The sequence below is a fragment of the Lycorma delicatula genome, chromosome 4 (genome assembly GCF_047948215.1).
Source record: "Lycorma delicatula isolate Av1 chromosome 4, ASM4794821v1, whole genome shotgun sequence".
Lineage (NCBI taxonomy): Eukaryota > Metazoa > Arthropoda > Insecta > Hemiptera > Fulgoridae > Lycorma > Lycorma delicatula.
This window is the reverse complement of record NC_134458.1, coordinates 15359660-15377700: the sequence shown is the minus strand read 5'-3', so window position 1 is coordinate 15377700 and position 18041 is coordinate 15359660. Positions and strand designations below refer to the sequence as shown.

Here is an 18041-nt window from a genome sequence, read left to right as displayed (position 1 = left end):
TATGATGCAAGTCCAAGGTTAATTAGAGAAGGTTCTGAATCGAGACTGTTCAAAATGCAGCTATTGAGCCTCCAAAGCAAAGAGGACTCTGACAGAGAAGGCAAATACTTCAGCTACTCCAAAAATATCATTGAGGAGTGCATCAAGTGCATTCAATGATAAGTTTGGTAAAAAAACGAAAAAACATAAAATTTAAAACTAGGTTAAAACTAAAATCAAAAACGAATTAAAACTTAAAACTAATAAAAACTATATAATAAAATTTAAAACTAAGTTAACAACAAAAATTAAAAAAAAAATGAAATAAAACTTAAAACTAATATCATTAAAGACTTACAACTAACATCACAGTTGGAGTCTTAAAAATACAATAAATTTGTTTAAAAGAAACATAAAAGTAAAAATAATAACAAAAACTAATAAAATTTAACCAAGTCCGATAGGGAGTGTGTAAAAGGCTCCCTACTCAGATAACAGAATTAAAAACACAGAACTACATAGATTAAAACAAAACGCAAACTTATTAAAAACTCTTCCAATCCAAAACATATATACAACAATATTAAATTTTTTGTATAAACCCAGCATTACGCAAAAATAGAAGCAATCGGTTTAAAACATCATTATCATTGCTCAAGACATCACGAATGTTTCTGGGTAGTAAATTTACGACGCAACGCTGCATAACATATGCAATCTATAAGTATGTGGTGCACAGTCATGCAGCAGTTGCATCGTGCACAAAGGGGTGTGTGTCCTGCTGACATCAGGTACTTGTGCGAGACTCTCGTATATCCTAATCGTAATTGACACAGGACCACTTTCTCGCGACGAGTTTTTCTGCATTAGGAGTTCCATGGCAACACAGAATCTTTAATGTGCCAGAGTTTGTTATCAACGGCAGCCATCCATTCACCTTGCCACTTTGTTCAAAGAGACTGTTTTATATAATTAATAACATCAGAAGTAGTAACACAAATGGTGAAAGGAGGTTGATTACATGCGTCTTTGGCTTTGGAATCTGCACGTTCATAACCCGGAATCCCTATGTGGCTAGGGACCCAGCAGAAACTTACTTCTGTGTTGCGATTATTCAATTCAACAATTGCGTTGTAGATTTCAATGACGATACGATGTCTGGGATAAATGTTTTCTACGGCTTGGAGAGCACTACACGAGTCGCTGCAAATAAGTATATTTCTATACTTAGGGTTAATGATATTTAGAGCCTTATTTGTAGAGTACAGATCAGTGATAAACACACTGGTCTGTATCAATACCAGGTAGACCAAACATATAAGTTCTATCATTACAACAAATGCGCAACCAACGGTATCGTTCTGTTTCGATCCATCAGTGTATACCACCGCGTCTGGGTTCATCTTGGAGAGAACATACTGAAACATTTGCTGGAAAACAGTAGGTAGTATTGATTGTTTATTGTACATCGTAAGGTCAAACATAAAAGTTATAAGGTTTATTCCCCACAGAGGATATGAGCTCGGATACATTGGAAAGAATGAAGGTGTGTCAACATTTATATGATGATGTACACATCGGGTACGGACACCTACAGATGCAGTACAACGTGGATAACCTTCATACCTTCCTAAATTAGGATTTCTAAAGACTGAGTCAAAAGCCGGGTGATTTGGCTGTCCTTTGAGACGAGCAAAATAAGATAATAAAAGCTGATCTGTCTATCCCAAAGTGATGGCTCACCACATTCTACAAGTAAGCTTGCGACAGGGCTTGATCTAAATGCACCTGTGGCAAGCTGAGGAAAAGCATGATGTACAGCATCCAGCATTTTAAGTATGGTATGAAGAGCTGAAGAGTAGGTGACACAACCATAATCTAAACGGGAACGAACAAAGGAATAATGAAAACGTATCATACATGACCCAGTTGACCCACATGACCCAGGCTCCCCAGTTGGTGTTACTAAAAACTCGCATAATACCTAGAAGTTTGGAACATTTTGTTTTTAATTGTTTTATATGTTTGACCCAAGTAAAACAGTTATCAAAAAATTAACCTAAAAACTTTAAATGGGGAGAGATAGCAATAAGCCATCTGTTCAGAAAAACTTGCGGAATAGAAGGGTGTTGTAGCCAAGAAAAGACTACACATTTTGTTTTTTCAGATAAAAATGTGAAGCCGGTAATCCTGATCAAGCTTCAAGGCAAGATATAGTGTTCTGTAGAAGTCTCTCTGCTGTGGGTGTTGAACAGGTCGCGTTGTCCACTGATAGCAAAATCGTCAACAAATAGAGAACATGAAACAGGTGCTTGCACACATTTGGTAAAACTGTTTATGGCTGCAGAAAATAAGATGGGACTTAATACACTACCTTGAGGCATTCCATTCTCTGAGATGACACTACCTGAAAGAGAATCATTCACACGAACACAAAACATTCGATGATTTAAGAAACCCTGAATAAAAGCAAGCATATTGCTCTTGATTCCCCATTCTTTGATGGTGTTAAGAATATCATGTCACCAGGCCGTGCTGTACACCTTTATTACATCAAAGAAGATAGTGCCAAGGTGCTGGTGGGGTAGGAAAGCGTTTTATAAAGCTATTTCCATTGACACTAAATGGTCAATGGAAGATCGTCCTTGTTGGAAACCACACTGTTCTGGAGATAGAAGGCCATGTCTCTTCAAGCATCATGTAAGCCTGCAGTTTACCATTCTCTCCATTCCTTTGCACAAAACACTTGCTAAATTGATAGGGTGGTAGCTTGAGGGGTTGATTTTGTCTTTACCAGATTTAGGTACAGGTATAATAAAGCCTTCTGACCAGCCGGGTGGGAAGACTTGTTCGGAGAATAAACAATTGTAAATGGTCAATAGATGCTGTAGTAGTGCTGAATTAGGAAGGTGTGAAAGCATGGCAAGGCGAATGTTGTTCGGTCCAGGGAAAGAGTCACATGAGTTTTTAAGAGCATGTGAAAATTCCTTGAATACAAACAGGGCGTTTAATTCGTCAACCAAATCACCAATGTTTACTAATAATACTTCTATCTGTATCTTGTATCTTTCAAAATCCTTATTATATTATGAAGTGAGAGACACTGAGCGGAAAGATTTTGCTAAAGTATTTGCCACAGTCGAAGATGAAGAAAGGAGTTCTCCTTCATCAATAAGACCGAGAATAAATTGTTTCGGTGATCTGAAAATTGCACAGACCTTTTTCCACGCAGTAGACGTGGGAGTAGTGCGTGAGGTAGTGTTCACGCATTTCGTCAATGACTTCCTCTTAGTGTGCAAGAATACTCGACAGCATACCGCTCTAGCCCTGTAGTATAAATTTAGATGTTCAGTTGTAGGCCAACGATTAAATTTACGTAGTGCCTGCTGTCAATTCCTAATAGTGTTTTTGCAATTATCATTCCACCATGGAACAGAAGGGCTCTAGGATTACCTGAAGTTTTTGGGATATATTTATTAGCATTCTCAAGTATCATGGACGTAAAAGAGGAAAGTTGGTCAAGGAAGTCTGTACCATTGGCATACTGTGACTGAAAGGCTTTATGGTATCCATTCCAATCTGCTTTTTCAACAATTCATCTCCGTGGCCTTCTTATCACCTCTCTGTCAATACTGAAGCCAATAACAATTGGTATGTGACCACTGCCATATCATCACAAACAGACCAATTAAGATGAAGGAGTAAACTTGGTGAGCATACAGAGAGGTCGATATTAGATACAGTAACAGATGTTAAAGACACGAATGTGTATGATCCATCATTCAATAGACAAAGGTCCAAGTCTTGTCTCACTATGTTTATCATATTTACTCGTTTGGAGAAAAACATTGAGTCCCATGAAATATGGTGGCATCAGTCTCCTACTATTAATGATGGTGATGGTATTTGCGTGAGGAGATTTGAGATTTCGAGAGCACTGAACTCAGAGTTCAGTGAGAGATAAATATTGCAGATATGCAATTTGAAGGGAATAGAGACCTTTACTGCAACAGCAGGAATGAGGGTGGCTAGTTGAATCCTTGTTGCCGACACCTCATTCTTCATGAAAATAGCCACTCCACCACTCTCTACTGTTTACTAGACAGTCATATCTCTCACAGAAATACCCTTTGAGTGTTATTGGATCTTGTTGTGGAAGATGTGTTTCTTGGAAGCACATGATTAGTGGATCATGTGTGTGTGCCAATACACTAATATCATCAATGCGGGACCGAAGACCTCTAACGTTCCACTTAATAATGTTCATAAGTAAAGATAAATAAATTCAGGAAAGTATATAAAAATTAGTTGTATGAGATTCGGTTTTCTTTTTTGTATTTTTGATTTTAAAAAACTCTGATGCCCTGGGGTTGGGTAGTTCTTTAACCATATCCTCCAGTATATGAGGTGAGATGAGATGAGATGAGATTTAGTAGAATGGGATGCCACAGATGATATCCCAGAAGGGATGGTTACATGGGTTCCCTTAACAGGGAGCTTAGTAGATGGCATACTGCCAGCTGTGATTACCCCTGCCCGTACCAGTAAAACTTTGGTATAGAACTTCCATAGGGATCACACAGTTGAATTCACTAACTGCAACAAAAGACTTTTTGTTCATATTTTTCAGCTCTGAAATAGAGGCTGTTAATGCAACTTGATCAGATAACATCTGAACAAGTTTTTTTAGCTCACTGCAGGATCGGCATGGCCGATTACTTAAATTTGTACGAGCTTGTTGTGATGTAGCGGCAGCTAAAGATACGTCTGGTGTAACCAGGTTCCTTGAGTTAATAGTTTTTTTATATTCTCTGCATGCCAACGGAAAAGATAGTTTCTGCTCGGTAGAGATTCTGAGAATTGCTGTTTTCTTCCTTAAAAGTTGGGAAATCTCAGGAGTGAGCTGTATGCAAACACTGCAATTAGCACATTTTTCATTTTCTTGGCAGTTACGTTTCATTGTGGCCTTCTTTAGCACATCTACCACAGATCTATTTTTAGCAAGATATTGTAGTGTGATCATACCCTTGGCATCTGAAACATCGTCGAGGGTTGGGAATGAAAGGTCGTACTCGAACTGAAAGATAACCAATTTTCATTTTTTCCGGTGGGACTGGAAGGTTGAACGTCAGTATAAGAGAAGGTGTTGGTTCTTCCATTCCATTCTGCCTTTTCATTATATGCTTCACTTCTACAACATCTTGACCATGAAGCTCATCAGCTATTTCAGTGACCTCTATATCCATAAGGTCTCGACAAAAAATTACTCCACGACTCGTATTTAGGGTTTTGTGGCAATCCACACTTATTTTTATACTGCCCATATTACAGAGGCTTAAGATAGATCAACTCTACTCATCATTGAACGTTTCAATCAGAATCAATCCGTCACATAATTGTCTTATGTTCTTCAGGAAACCACTTGCACCTGTTATAGCTTTGTTTATCAAGAAAGGCGAAACCTTTTGGAGGGAGCCACCTTCTTGACTATTTCGAAGAACAACAAATCAAATATTTTTATAATTAAAGTCTAATGACTTGCAGTTCTCTTTGATTCGACGTTTATCCTTGTCAGACAAAGCTGACCAAGGCCTCTTCACAGGACTAGGTTTGGTGGTTTTTTCAGATGGACCACCAACCATCATTATATTTATTATTGGAACTGAAATTTTGGTCCCACGATTACCGGCGAAAAATGGACCAATCCAGCAGAGCGCACGCGTACTGGAGATAGAGCTAAATACAACTGGGTTCGCTCTGGTGCCCAGTATCGTTCGAGACTCACTACATAGAGCCATTCACCCATCGGCAAGATTTGTACCCACCTTGGGTTACGGTTGCATTTTGTAAGATGTCGCAACACCACCGAGTGTAAATGTAAGAAATATCCGTGTAGGATGTTGTTGTGTAAGTGTGTATGTTGTAATTTATGTAGTGTTCTTGGTGTAGTATATGTGTAAAATGTAAAGTGTTCTGCAGCTCACTGTATAGTGGGAAGAAAAGCTGCAGAGGCTAGGCCCGTGGAGACGCCAACCCCCAAAGTCTTAAAGAATAAGACTCCCTGTCGGGGAATACAGTTTGATGTTTAGTAATCTCGGGAAACTATGATGAAGTCTTACATCTTATTTTTGGAACATCTTCTTAAGCGTTCGCACAAGTGTACAGTCACCGTACATGAGCTTGCGTGCAACCGATTAAAAGAAGAAAAGATATTCTAGTTCTACACTATATATTACTACAACAAATAGAGAACTAAATTTATACAGTCATTAATAATTATTCCGCTTACTCGTATTCACGTTTTTCAGCCTCTTCTTGACTTATATCCTCTTCGACTGAATAATCAAGGATAGGTTTTACACCAAAGGAGTGGAGGCGTTTTAGTGTCGGAACTATTTTGTGTTGATCCTCACCGGCAACGAAGTGTCCGTAGAATGTGCCTTTCATTATTAAAGTGAAAATTTTCTCTCCTACCAACATTTTTGTCAACTTCATAAGCTGTAAACAAAAAAAATTCAAAAATATTTAATTAAAAACTTTTCCTTAATATTTTCATTATCATACAAAATAATATTATTAGAAATGCATAATTATTAAGTAATTATAAATACAAAACTAGTAGAACGTTTAAAAAAATAATGAAAATTTATTAACCTGAATAGAATTTAAAAATATCAAACGGGATCCTGGCTGAATAAATTAACAGTTCTGTCAGGTACATCCGAGTAATACTACATACCAAATAACCGATCTTTCCTTATATGATAAAACTTGTTAATGATAGAAGTTACTGAGCCCTAAGTAAATCTTTTATAACAATGTATGCTTTTTTTGTAGAATCATTTGCTTTTATTACGAACCCTATACCGTTTAATCATTCTCTCGTAACCAAAGCCCCTTTATCCTATCCTCGATTCCTTCATCCCCCGATAAATACCACTGTTTATCGAATATTCTGTCTGACAGCATACAAAAAAAGAGGTTTAAAGCCTAAAACTCATGAAAAATTTAAACAAGTCTATAAAAATAAAACTTTGATAAGTAAGTATAACGAAAAATAATAAATCTAATCCATGATTTTATTGTATCATAGATTTACTTATTTTATTATACACAATTAAATTAAAATCTCAACAAATACCGAGATGTAATTTTACACAGAAAGAAAAAAAAATTCCTCCTGGTATTTGATTAATAAAAGTAAAATCTATTAGAAATTTAAAATACGAGAGTTATTCTTTTTCAAGGTCCGATCGGTCACGAAATTAAAACCATAATGAAAATAAAAAAAATTTTATTTGTAACAAGTACTTACATAGTTACGCTATTTCTCTACATAGTCGCTACTCCGATTTAGACATTTGTCGTAGCGTGGTACCAATTTTCCAATACCCTCGTCATAGACCGGAGCCGCCTGTGTTTTCAGCCATGTTTCTACGCTGGTCTGCAGCTCGATGTCTGTGCCAAAATGTTGTCCTCCTAGCCAGCGTTTCATGTGAGCAAAGAGGTGAAAATCGGATGGAGCCAAGTCCGGGCTGTATGGTGGGTGATCAAACACTTCCTAACGAAAACGCTGCAGGAGCTTCTTTTTTACAGCTGCAGTGTGCGTCATGAACATGCCTGCATCATGAACATCTGTACGTGCTGCTTTAAAGTTCCTGCACCATTGTCGCACTTTGCTGTCACTCACTGAAGTTTCACCGTAAACATTACTTATTCGTCGATGAATTTCAGCCGCATTACATCCCTCAGTCTGAAGAAATCGAATTACCACATGCACTTCACACTTGGCGGGAGATGCTATTGTTGTAGACATGTTTACGTGCTAGCTGCGTGTTCAGAACTAAACGAACAGACGCGGCATGATTGAAGACCATACTAGAGACGCTGCGCAACACATATGCGCAAAGGTTCATCCGATTTTTGCACGGGTTTTATTTCGCGACCGATCGGGCCTTGAAAAAAAAAATAACTCTCGTATTTAACATTCTACGTTTAAAAATATTTTTAAAAACCTTCTAAATTGTGAATTTCAACTTGGATTTGGGGCAACATAGCGACTTTTTTTGAAATTCTGTTACTGCCTTTCGTGTATTAACTGAGAATCAGTATAACATATTTACGTACAGAAATATAAACGTATGGAACTTCAGTTTTTGATGTAATATAAACATCTTACATCGATAAAGTAAATTATAACATAACGAACCGTTATGCAACGCATAATTACAATTAAGTCGATTTATTATTATTTTTTTTTTAACAGGTACTCAAGACGTCAATGTTTTTAATTACGGTATAAAAGCTAAAAATACACGCTTAAATTTTCTGAATTATATGACCCTTACTCTTTTTTCTAAAATTTTAAATCTTGTAATAATAAGTAAGCTTTGAAGAATAACAAGAAAAAAAGTCGGCAAAGGGTTGCATAACTTTTCTGGCTTTGCTCTTGACAGATTTTTATTCCATATATGCCATAGGGTTTCATATATAGCATAGATTTAGCGTAATTAATAACCTACTTATGAAATATTTAGAGTAAAACTGCAAAAAAGATAAAAATGTACAGTAAAAAAATCTAGGTCAGATTTCACCCCTTTGATGACATGACGTTTTACCTTAAAAGTTATGCAGTATTGAAAGTATAACTGGGAAAAAACCACGATTATCTGTAAAAAGGTTTGGGTCCGATTTGACTCCCTTGCTCGACAGTTCTTCACGTAACAACTTTAATAGCAGCCGTAAGTTGAAACATAATAAAAGAAAGTAGTATAGTAATAGCGACTATAAGAAATTATACAAAATTCAAAACATTTTTTAAATCCTTAAGTCGGTTCCTGCGGGACCTCTTTTTTAAGAGCATTTCCCATGTCGTCTACATTAATACAATTAGATTTTCAATCTAAAAAATTAAAGTTTGAAAAATTTAAATTTTAAGTACGGGTTCCTTTTAGCCCCCTTCTTTTTCGGGGAACAGAAGTTTATCGAAGTAATTATTTACTTCGGTAAATCGGTGCAAAAATTCAATACACTAATAAAATAAATCCGGTGCAATATTATTCGACAAGGCTACCCGACGAGATAAAAATCAGGCCAAAGCTGGGATATATTCCCAAATATTTGTGCCAAATTTAAAAGTTTTCGGTCAACAGGTTTTCGAGCTACGAAGCAAAAACGCTGAATATCCCCTCGTTCCTAAATACGATCGACTTAAAACATTGGAATTTCAAATAATTTAATAAGTACTATCGCAATCAGTAAGTCGAATTAAAACTCAATTTTCTACTAAAAGTAAAAAATCAAAAATGGCGAATTTTTCGTCAAAAATTAAATGCCATAAATATATATAAAATTTTTTACTTATTGAAGAATTTAAGTTAAGCCGATTCGGGTATAGAATATTAAAATATAGGCCGACACAGATATTTACATACATAAATCATCCGAAAATCTACAGTTTTTATTTTACTTTTTTTTTAACTAGAAGGGATTTAAAACGACCACATTGCAAAAAAAACGGACATCCATAATTTCATCCGATCGCTATACTTTCCCTTTATAGCTATGCTCCCGAGAGCTGTAAACAAAAGAGTAAAAAAGGATCGCATATAATGATAAGATCGTTCAAAAGAAATATTATGGGATATAAATCTATGAAGAATTTAAGTTAAAAGTAGACAGGGAACTAGTAAAATATTTTCAGGTAATAAAAAGAGATTACGATGACTAATAAAACAGGGTGAGAAAGTAACGAAAATCAAAATAAAATCGGTAGAAAAAGAGAAGATTAGTGCAGTTATTTAAGGGTAGTCGAAGGATATTAAGGGTTACTCGAGAATTCCAGCGTTCAAGTCCTTGCTGACAGTTTCTTTTATACAGATTTGAATACTAGAACGTGAATACCGGTGTTCTTTGGCGGTTGAGTTTCAACTAACCGCACATCTCAGGAACGGTCGAACTGAGACTGTACAAGACTACATTTCATTTACACTCGTACATATCATCCTCTGAAGTATTATCTGAAAGGTAATTACCGGAGGGTAAACAGGAAAAGAAAGAAAGTTCAGCATTAAGAGCGAATGATGATTTATCGTATGTAACATATATGGAAATGACGGCGACTGTTAAAAAGGCGGTGGTACACTACATATATGTATATAAAAGAACCGGAAAGGAAAATTAATTAAACCAATAATAAATGACTGAGATTGATTGTACTGCGCAATATCTTTACAGGTCATTATCGCCTAGTAAGATTCACATATAATTTTCTCTAAATTGATTTTAAAAATTAGGTGCGCGTACTACCCGAAAGTTATATTAAATTTAAATACACAAAAATTATTTCCAAATAAGATTATAACAAAAACAGAGGAAAAAATTGGATCGATAAAAAAACGGGTGCTGAAAAATTTTACTGGATTATATCATCGTGAAGATATGACGTCGTGTTATAGTTCTACTCATACACGAGTAAATTCATAATTTAAAAACAAAATAAAGCATTTTGATATTAATTGGACGGTGGAAAATTCACATGAAAAAATCCTTCGGGTAATATTAAAAGAAAGGAAACAACCGTCATGCTTTTTTGGCTATGAATAAATTATAAAAACGTAGAAAAATTAGTTCATATATCGTTTAATGTTTAATTTTAAACCAGTTAGTGAGAATTAATTATTGTTTTCTGGTAAAGACGTGAGTTTTTTTTTATTTCTAAGGAAAATTCATATATACCAAATGTAAGATTAACGTGAAATTTATTTAGACGCGTAGTTATCTGAATGTTAGTCGTAATTACTGATATGAATGCGAGCCGTTTTACAGATATATACCCTTTGTACGAACACGCCGATGAAGTTACATGTGTACGGCTGAAAAATTTTTTAGGGTCTAAAAACATCTCCGTTGTAAATAGAGTTTGATTTATTTACTGTACTTAAGTAATAATTATGCTTTTAAAGAACAAGGAAATCGCTATGAATTATTTTCATACAATGAATTATTTTCAACTTTTTAATTATCATTAAATATTCGCAAAAGAATTCGTCTTTTTTTTACGAGCCGCACAATATATGTCTTTTATATTACAAATGTTAAAATTAATTTATATATTTCAAACAATAATGTAATAGGATATATTTCAAACAATAGTAAAATACATCATTTAAAATATGAGAAATAAAGTCTAAATCTAACAAGTAATAAAAAAATAATCTTTAAAATTAGGGGGGAAGCACGCCGTTTCTTACTACGCTAACAACCGACATAATCCTGACATATTTTATTACTTACCATTAATCATACTTATTTTATAATAAAAAATAATGGCAATGTAATTTTACATTTATTTTCCTATCAAAGTATTAAATTTAATTAATGAGCGACTACACGTAATCGTTAATTTTTTTTTAAACTTGGAAAAGATCTTACAAACAACTTCAAAGTAATTTCTCATCCCGCTAAAATTTAGTGCATTATATATATATATATATATAGATATCTGTGGGACGATTAGTTTAAAGATCCGTAACTTGCTTCATAATAGCAATAAAAAATTACAGGCAGTTTTATTCTACTACTCGATCACCTTTCCGTAAATCCACGAATTTTATCTTAAAAAAATTGAAGAAAAACTAAAACTAAAGAAGTACCTTGTAAACCGATTCGCTTTAAGTTCGTGTGAAACGAGTAAAGAAAATTATAAAAATATGTTTTAACATATTTTATACTTCTTATGAAAGTATACCTTTCTCACTTTCCTCATCCGATTCGGGAATTATTTGATCTAGAAACCTTTCAGGTTATCGGTTACTTTTCAATATATCTATACAGATTTTACAATTAGAAATAGTTAATTAAAAATATAGAATTAAAACCGGGATTTTCATTCAATCTCTATAGATAAATATTTATAGAATAAAAACTTTAAGTTTTCTGTTAAGTCGATACTACATTAATGCAATTAATTAAAATCATTACTTTTATTAAACGTAGATAATCAGTCTGTGTAATTAACAAAAGTAACCGCAATAACAAACTAAAAAATATTCTCTAGCGTTTTCGGCTGACTTACGTCAACATCAGCGACATAAGATAATTGAAAATTGATAGAAAATAAAGAGAGAAAAATATTTGTTCCGTTTTTGGCGCAGTTCTTCTACAATAAATGATCGAAATAAATTATATAAACAATGTTTTACCGCCTAAATTTAATAGTAAACATCACTAGTAAACAAAAATTCTCTTTTAAATGGAATATGAAATACAGATAGGTTTGTTTATCGATTTAAATTACTATATATTTTCATCGGATGCTTGTCTACGTAAAATTTTAATTTCATATATAATTAATTTGCTCGTTACACAATTTGACTTCAATTTTTTACTAACTTTTATGCATTCCTGATAGCGAGAATAGCCGAAAGCGCTGGAGTTTTTTTTTTAATACGTAAAGTGTAGTAACACACTACTTCTACTTCATAAAAGTTACCGGTACCATTCTAATTTTAATAATAATACTACTGCAACTTTTTTATGAATTTATTATTAAAATATTTAACACTAGTTTAATCGGTTAAGGTAGTAACAGTAACGAATACGACAGAACCCCCCTTCTCACCATCGCTACCGTCACGGCAGACATCCACTGCTTTGCAGATCGTCCACGTTTCCTCTTCTCTGCTGGAGTCCAATCCAACATCCTCCTACGCCATCTGTACTCCTCCATTCTCCGAACATGCCCGTACCGTTGTAGGCTTCTTCCCTCCAAAACATCAGTCGCTGTACCGGTACCCCGATTCTTCTTCTGATCTCATTTCTCACGCTCTGCATTCTTGAAACTCCACAACTCCTGCGCAGCACATCCATCTCCACAGTCGACAACCTTTCCCCACCCCTTTTTCTAATTTCCCAAGCTTCTGACCCGTACAATAAAATTCTCTCGATAACACTCGTGTAAAACCTATACTTAGTTGGTTTCCATATTCCTTCAGACCACCAGAAAGAATTGCACTTCTGGATAGCCATTCGCCCCAAAGCTATACGATGACTTATACCTTTTACACTACTTCCTTTCTGTGATAATATATAGCCCAGATACTTAAAGTCATCACACGTCTCGATGATATTACCATCTATAGTCAAGTCATCTCCTTTTGCACCGGTCACTAGATACTTCGCCTTACTAAAATTTATCTTCAAACCCCACATAATAAAGGTTTCTGCCAATTTTCATATAATACAGCTGATATCAAATCGATCTTATGCTACGATGACCTGATCATCTGCAAACACCAACTATATATATAAACCCTTACTAAATTTAAAAGACTGACATGTTTTCCCACCTTAACAGCGCTTACTTGATTCCTATAAACGTCATAAGCTGCACTTACGTACGTCGGATGAAGACCACAATCACCAACAACTTAGAACAATTTCTTCACCGGCACCGTGACATAAGCTTTTTCTAGGTCTATGAAAACCAAACCCACCGGGTTGGTCTAGTGGTGAACGCGTCTTCCCAAATCAGCTGATTTGGAAATCGAGAGATCCAGCGTTCAAGTACTAATAAAGCCAGCTATTTTTACACGGACTTGAATACTAGATCGTGGATACCGGTGTTCTTTGGTGGTTGGGTTTCAATTAACCACACATCTCAGGTATGGTCGAACTGAGAATGTACAAGACTACACTTCATTTACACTCATACATATCATCCTCATTCATCCTCTGAAGTATTATCTTAACGGTAGTTACCGGAGACTAAACAGGAAAAAGAAAGAAAAGGTCTATGAAAACCAACCCACCGGGTCTAGTGGTGAATGCGTCTTCGCAAATCAGCTGATTTCGAAGTCGAGAGTTCCAACGTTCAAATCCTAGTAAAGGCAGTTACTTTTATACGGATTTGAATACTAGATCGCGGATACCGGTGTTCTTTGGTGGTTGGGTTTCAATTAACCACACATCTCAGAAATGGTCGACCTGAAACTATACAAGAATACACTTCACTTACACTCATACATATCATCCTCTGAAGTAATCCTGACAAAACTCCTGATAGACGACGTGACACTTATCCCTCTATAGTTCCTACAGTCTTTACAGTTCTAACTCCTTTCTTACATAATACATGCCAATTTCCATTCCTTTGGCATTACCTGCCCCTCAGTAAGACTTCCATTAAAAATACTCTGCAGTACTTTAATCGCACATTCCGGACCATTCTTAATGAGTTCTATCTGAATGTTTCGAGGACCTAGTGATTTCCCATTTTTTGTCTCAGCGCCCTATAAATTTCTTCTTTTGTGACTCCACTCAATACTCTCCTGCCTTCTATCCCGGATACCAGATAACCTTACATCCCTGGCCGATCTGTTTTAATTAAAATGATAATAAACATTTAAAATATTATAAATAAATGCTATTTTATAATCTATAATCCAAAAACTACTAAAGCGAATGAATGATAATTACTGTATTGTACTTCCCGAGAATATCGATCGCATAATTTATTACGAACTCGTGTTGATAAAAATCTAGCAAAAAAAATCTTTTCCCTTACTAAAAAGAGGGAACGTAACGACAATTAAACTATGTAAGCATTATTGAATTTGAGTAAACTAGACTGCACGCTTAATTAAAGGGGAACTAGTGTTAAATGCATTCGATGAGAGGCAAGGAGATAAAATTTTAAAACAACAACAAACAGATCTACATAACTATTTATTTCACAAGATTATATAAAATTTGTTTAATATTTTAATTTTTAACTTAAATATCATTTAATTTAATAGTGTAACTTGTACAAGCCTACTTTTAAGATTAAAAAAACGGGAAAATGTTTAAATTTTTAATTAGATTAAGAAAATATAGTAATAGAAACATAAGTTACCATTTTAAATGCTAAAACTCAAATAGAATTGTTTAAAAGTACATATTTTCATACATCCCGACACATAAGTTTAGATTTCGGAAGCGCATGTGTAATTTAAAAAAAAACAGAATCGACTTATTTAACGATTTTAAATTAAAATAACTTAATTTGTAAAAATACAAAACTTTTAGACTTACTTTTCTATATAAGTTTAGGCTATCTGCGTAGGAGAAGTACGTTAATTTCTGTAGCGTATGAACAACGCCTAACTTGATCAGGATGCGAATCTAGGACCTTCCAGATTAAAGAATAAAGGGTAATATCCCATCCCTCGCCCCGTAAACAATGAATAATTAAACAGAAGAAAAAACAGCTTTTAATTGATATTTAAAACTGAATATAACCGGTGAAATGCGTACGTTAGTTTCCAAAGCTAGTGTTTATATAAGTTAATTATTAAACTTGTATATTTCATAAAGCGATGAGATTTAATTTCGACGGCCAAATGAAACGTCTCCATTACACCGCTGTACTATATTATTTGAATTATGCAACAGTTTATTTAATCGTGTTAGAGTTACATGATTAAAATAAATATTAAAAAAATCGTACAAAATAAAGCAGTTTATGACGTAGCAAATAACAATATTATAATCTTAAGCAAAGAAAATTGTTTGATTTTTATCACGACAATATTTAAAAAACAAATATTAAATAATCATTTTACACTACGATATAACTGTTTCAATATCGATCGTAAAAGATTACCGGTGTACAATTTATTTCTTATAGTATTAAAAAAAAATATTTCATTTCGTTACTAAAAAATTAAGGTTTCATTATTGAAGATTAGTTATTTTGCAACCTAAAAATTATATTGTTATTCGCAAAAGTTAATTTGTTAAAACTTCTCTTTCTTGTTTCGCCCGTTGAAAAACGGCAGAGATTACACGAGTCGCGGATTCCAAATCGACTCGTTTGATCAGATTAAATCATCGGTTGTAAAATAATAAAAAACGTAAACTTAAGGATTTTTTAAAACGTTTTCTTTAATAAAATCGATTAAAAATAAACAAGTTTAAAATTATCAAGCCGACTTTATCAATGTGGTTAAAGGATATTACAAGGTTGAATTTCTATATATTTTCAAGACTTTAAAAGTAAACACAAAGCAATCGATCGTAAGACGAGTTCGTTTTATAGTAATCGTATTAAAGCTTTAGTTATTAATTAGATAATTAAAAACAATTATTATGTGAAATATTCATTAACTAAAATTACGTAACCAGGACAACGATAAATTCTATTAAATTATATCGGTAAATAACAATCTAATATTCAGATTTCACAAGTCTGGTATACTATCGATCACAACTACGGTATAGTGATGACTTATCCGACAGTGATCTTTGTTCTATTGAACTACAGTAATGTAATATTCATTCAAAAAAATATTTTCTTGAGAAGTTAATGCCTTTGTTTAAAAATGCCTTTAAATCACCGATTTTTCTCGAAAACTACGTGACAAAACGATGAGAACGAAAACAGTAAAGATACAAAAAAAATAAATAATTCTATATAAATGAAAATACTGTTACGTAAAGTAGAACTTAACAATGAATATAAGTTTCGAATCGACTGAAGTATTTTAAATGTTACTGCAGCATATAATGCAGTAACGATACATTTTCTCTAAGTGCCGTCACAAGAGCGAAAGTATTCGCTTAAGTCATCGGTAAGCTGTACTGCATGGATTAATAATATTTTGAAAAATCTCAGTTAGTCTGCATTCGACATCCATTAGACGTTTAATTATACTCCTAAGAAGAGGAAGGTTTAAAAAAAGATTACGTCGATGGAAATATATATAAATATATATCTGCGTTCTATTGTGATAATTACAGATCAGTCGGATCGCTAAAAACGGCGGTACGAGTATACACATGTGTTACTATATGCCCGTATACTCATCCGGATCCACAACTTAAAATACGTTCAGCGTAATATAAAAATATAGACTGTGGAAATTAATACAAGGCGATGCATTACCCCGTATAGCATGTACAATATAATAAAACTTATTTCTATTGTACGACCATTATAACAACAGTAGTATTTGTTCCATTAAATTCCAAATTAGAAATAACAACAGTACGTTTTAATAAATAAATTTTAATCTAAATTTGGAGATTACTTCTTGATTTAAAAAAAAATTACTTTGTTGTATAAATTAAATTTCCACTTACCAACAATTTTACTTACCACTTTCCACTTACCAACGCTGCCAAATGCTTACTAAATTAAATCTAAATATTATTTTACTTTGTATTATTAATTTTTATTATCCGATACGTTATTTATATCGCAATAAACGAATAAAATCGTAAAAGCAAGTAAAATAATCGATGAAAAAAATTACAAGTTTAATAATGAACCGTGTGGTAATGATTAATATGATTTGTAAATTAAGAATATCGTAGTTCTAAAATGTACATACGATCGATATTTATAACCCGTGTAGAAAATTTAACTTAGTTTTATATTGATAGACATTTGATGCGCTTGTTTACTTTCTTTCTTGTTTTTACTTGTTTATTTGTTCGATATAAAAACAATCTGCTTCGAAAAAGCGAGAAAAATAGTTTTTTTTAATTTAAAAATGTGTACTCTAATCGCATCGTTACAAATACAAGTTTACCTGTCAAATAGACCAGTTCTTCTTACGGAAACCGAGATGTTAGTCGTAGAACTTACACTAAATCGATTTTATCCAGAACATTTAAAATATTATTCGTTTAAAATTATTAATATATTACTGTAATAATTAATATTATTACTTACAAAATAACATTCGATATCGCGTACGGTTTAACTAAATGCGAGGCGGCCAAAGAACGATGTTACAGATCCGAGACCGAGCGCAAGAGGAAGATACTCTTACACCAGTCAGTACTCGCATACAATTATTATTTATCGTCGACAAGAAACCTTTGCTTTTAATAAGCGTAAGGAAGAGCGAAGGAAGAGACCCGGCTTCTCACTTTCTCTTTACTCCGTTCAGATGTCCCTTACTCCGATTAGTATTTTATTTCTTTTCGCCTAGCGACGGACCGATGACCTTCATTTTAATTAATGTTGTGAGGGGAAGAAACCCCCTTTCAATTCTCTAATTCGCTTTTTATTC

The 18041-nt window shown here is 33.8% G+C and overlaps 1 protein-coding gene across 2 annotated transcripts in view; it reads right to left on the bottom strand.

The window, feature by feature from the left end:
• Positions 1-18041, bottom strand: part of slgA (proline dehydrogenase slgA) — a 308586-nt gene that overhangs the window by 117181 nt on the left and 173364 nt on the right. For both annotated transcript variants that reach the window (XM_075362377.1, XM_075362378.1), the window contains exon 2: positions 6269-6477. In XM_075362377.1, coding sequence (XP_075218492.1) covers positions 6269-6477 — 209 coding nt within the window. The remainder of the gene's footprint in view (positions 1-6268; positions 6478-18041) is intronic.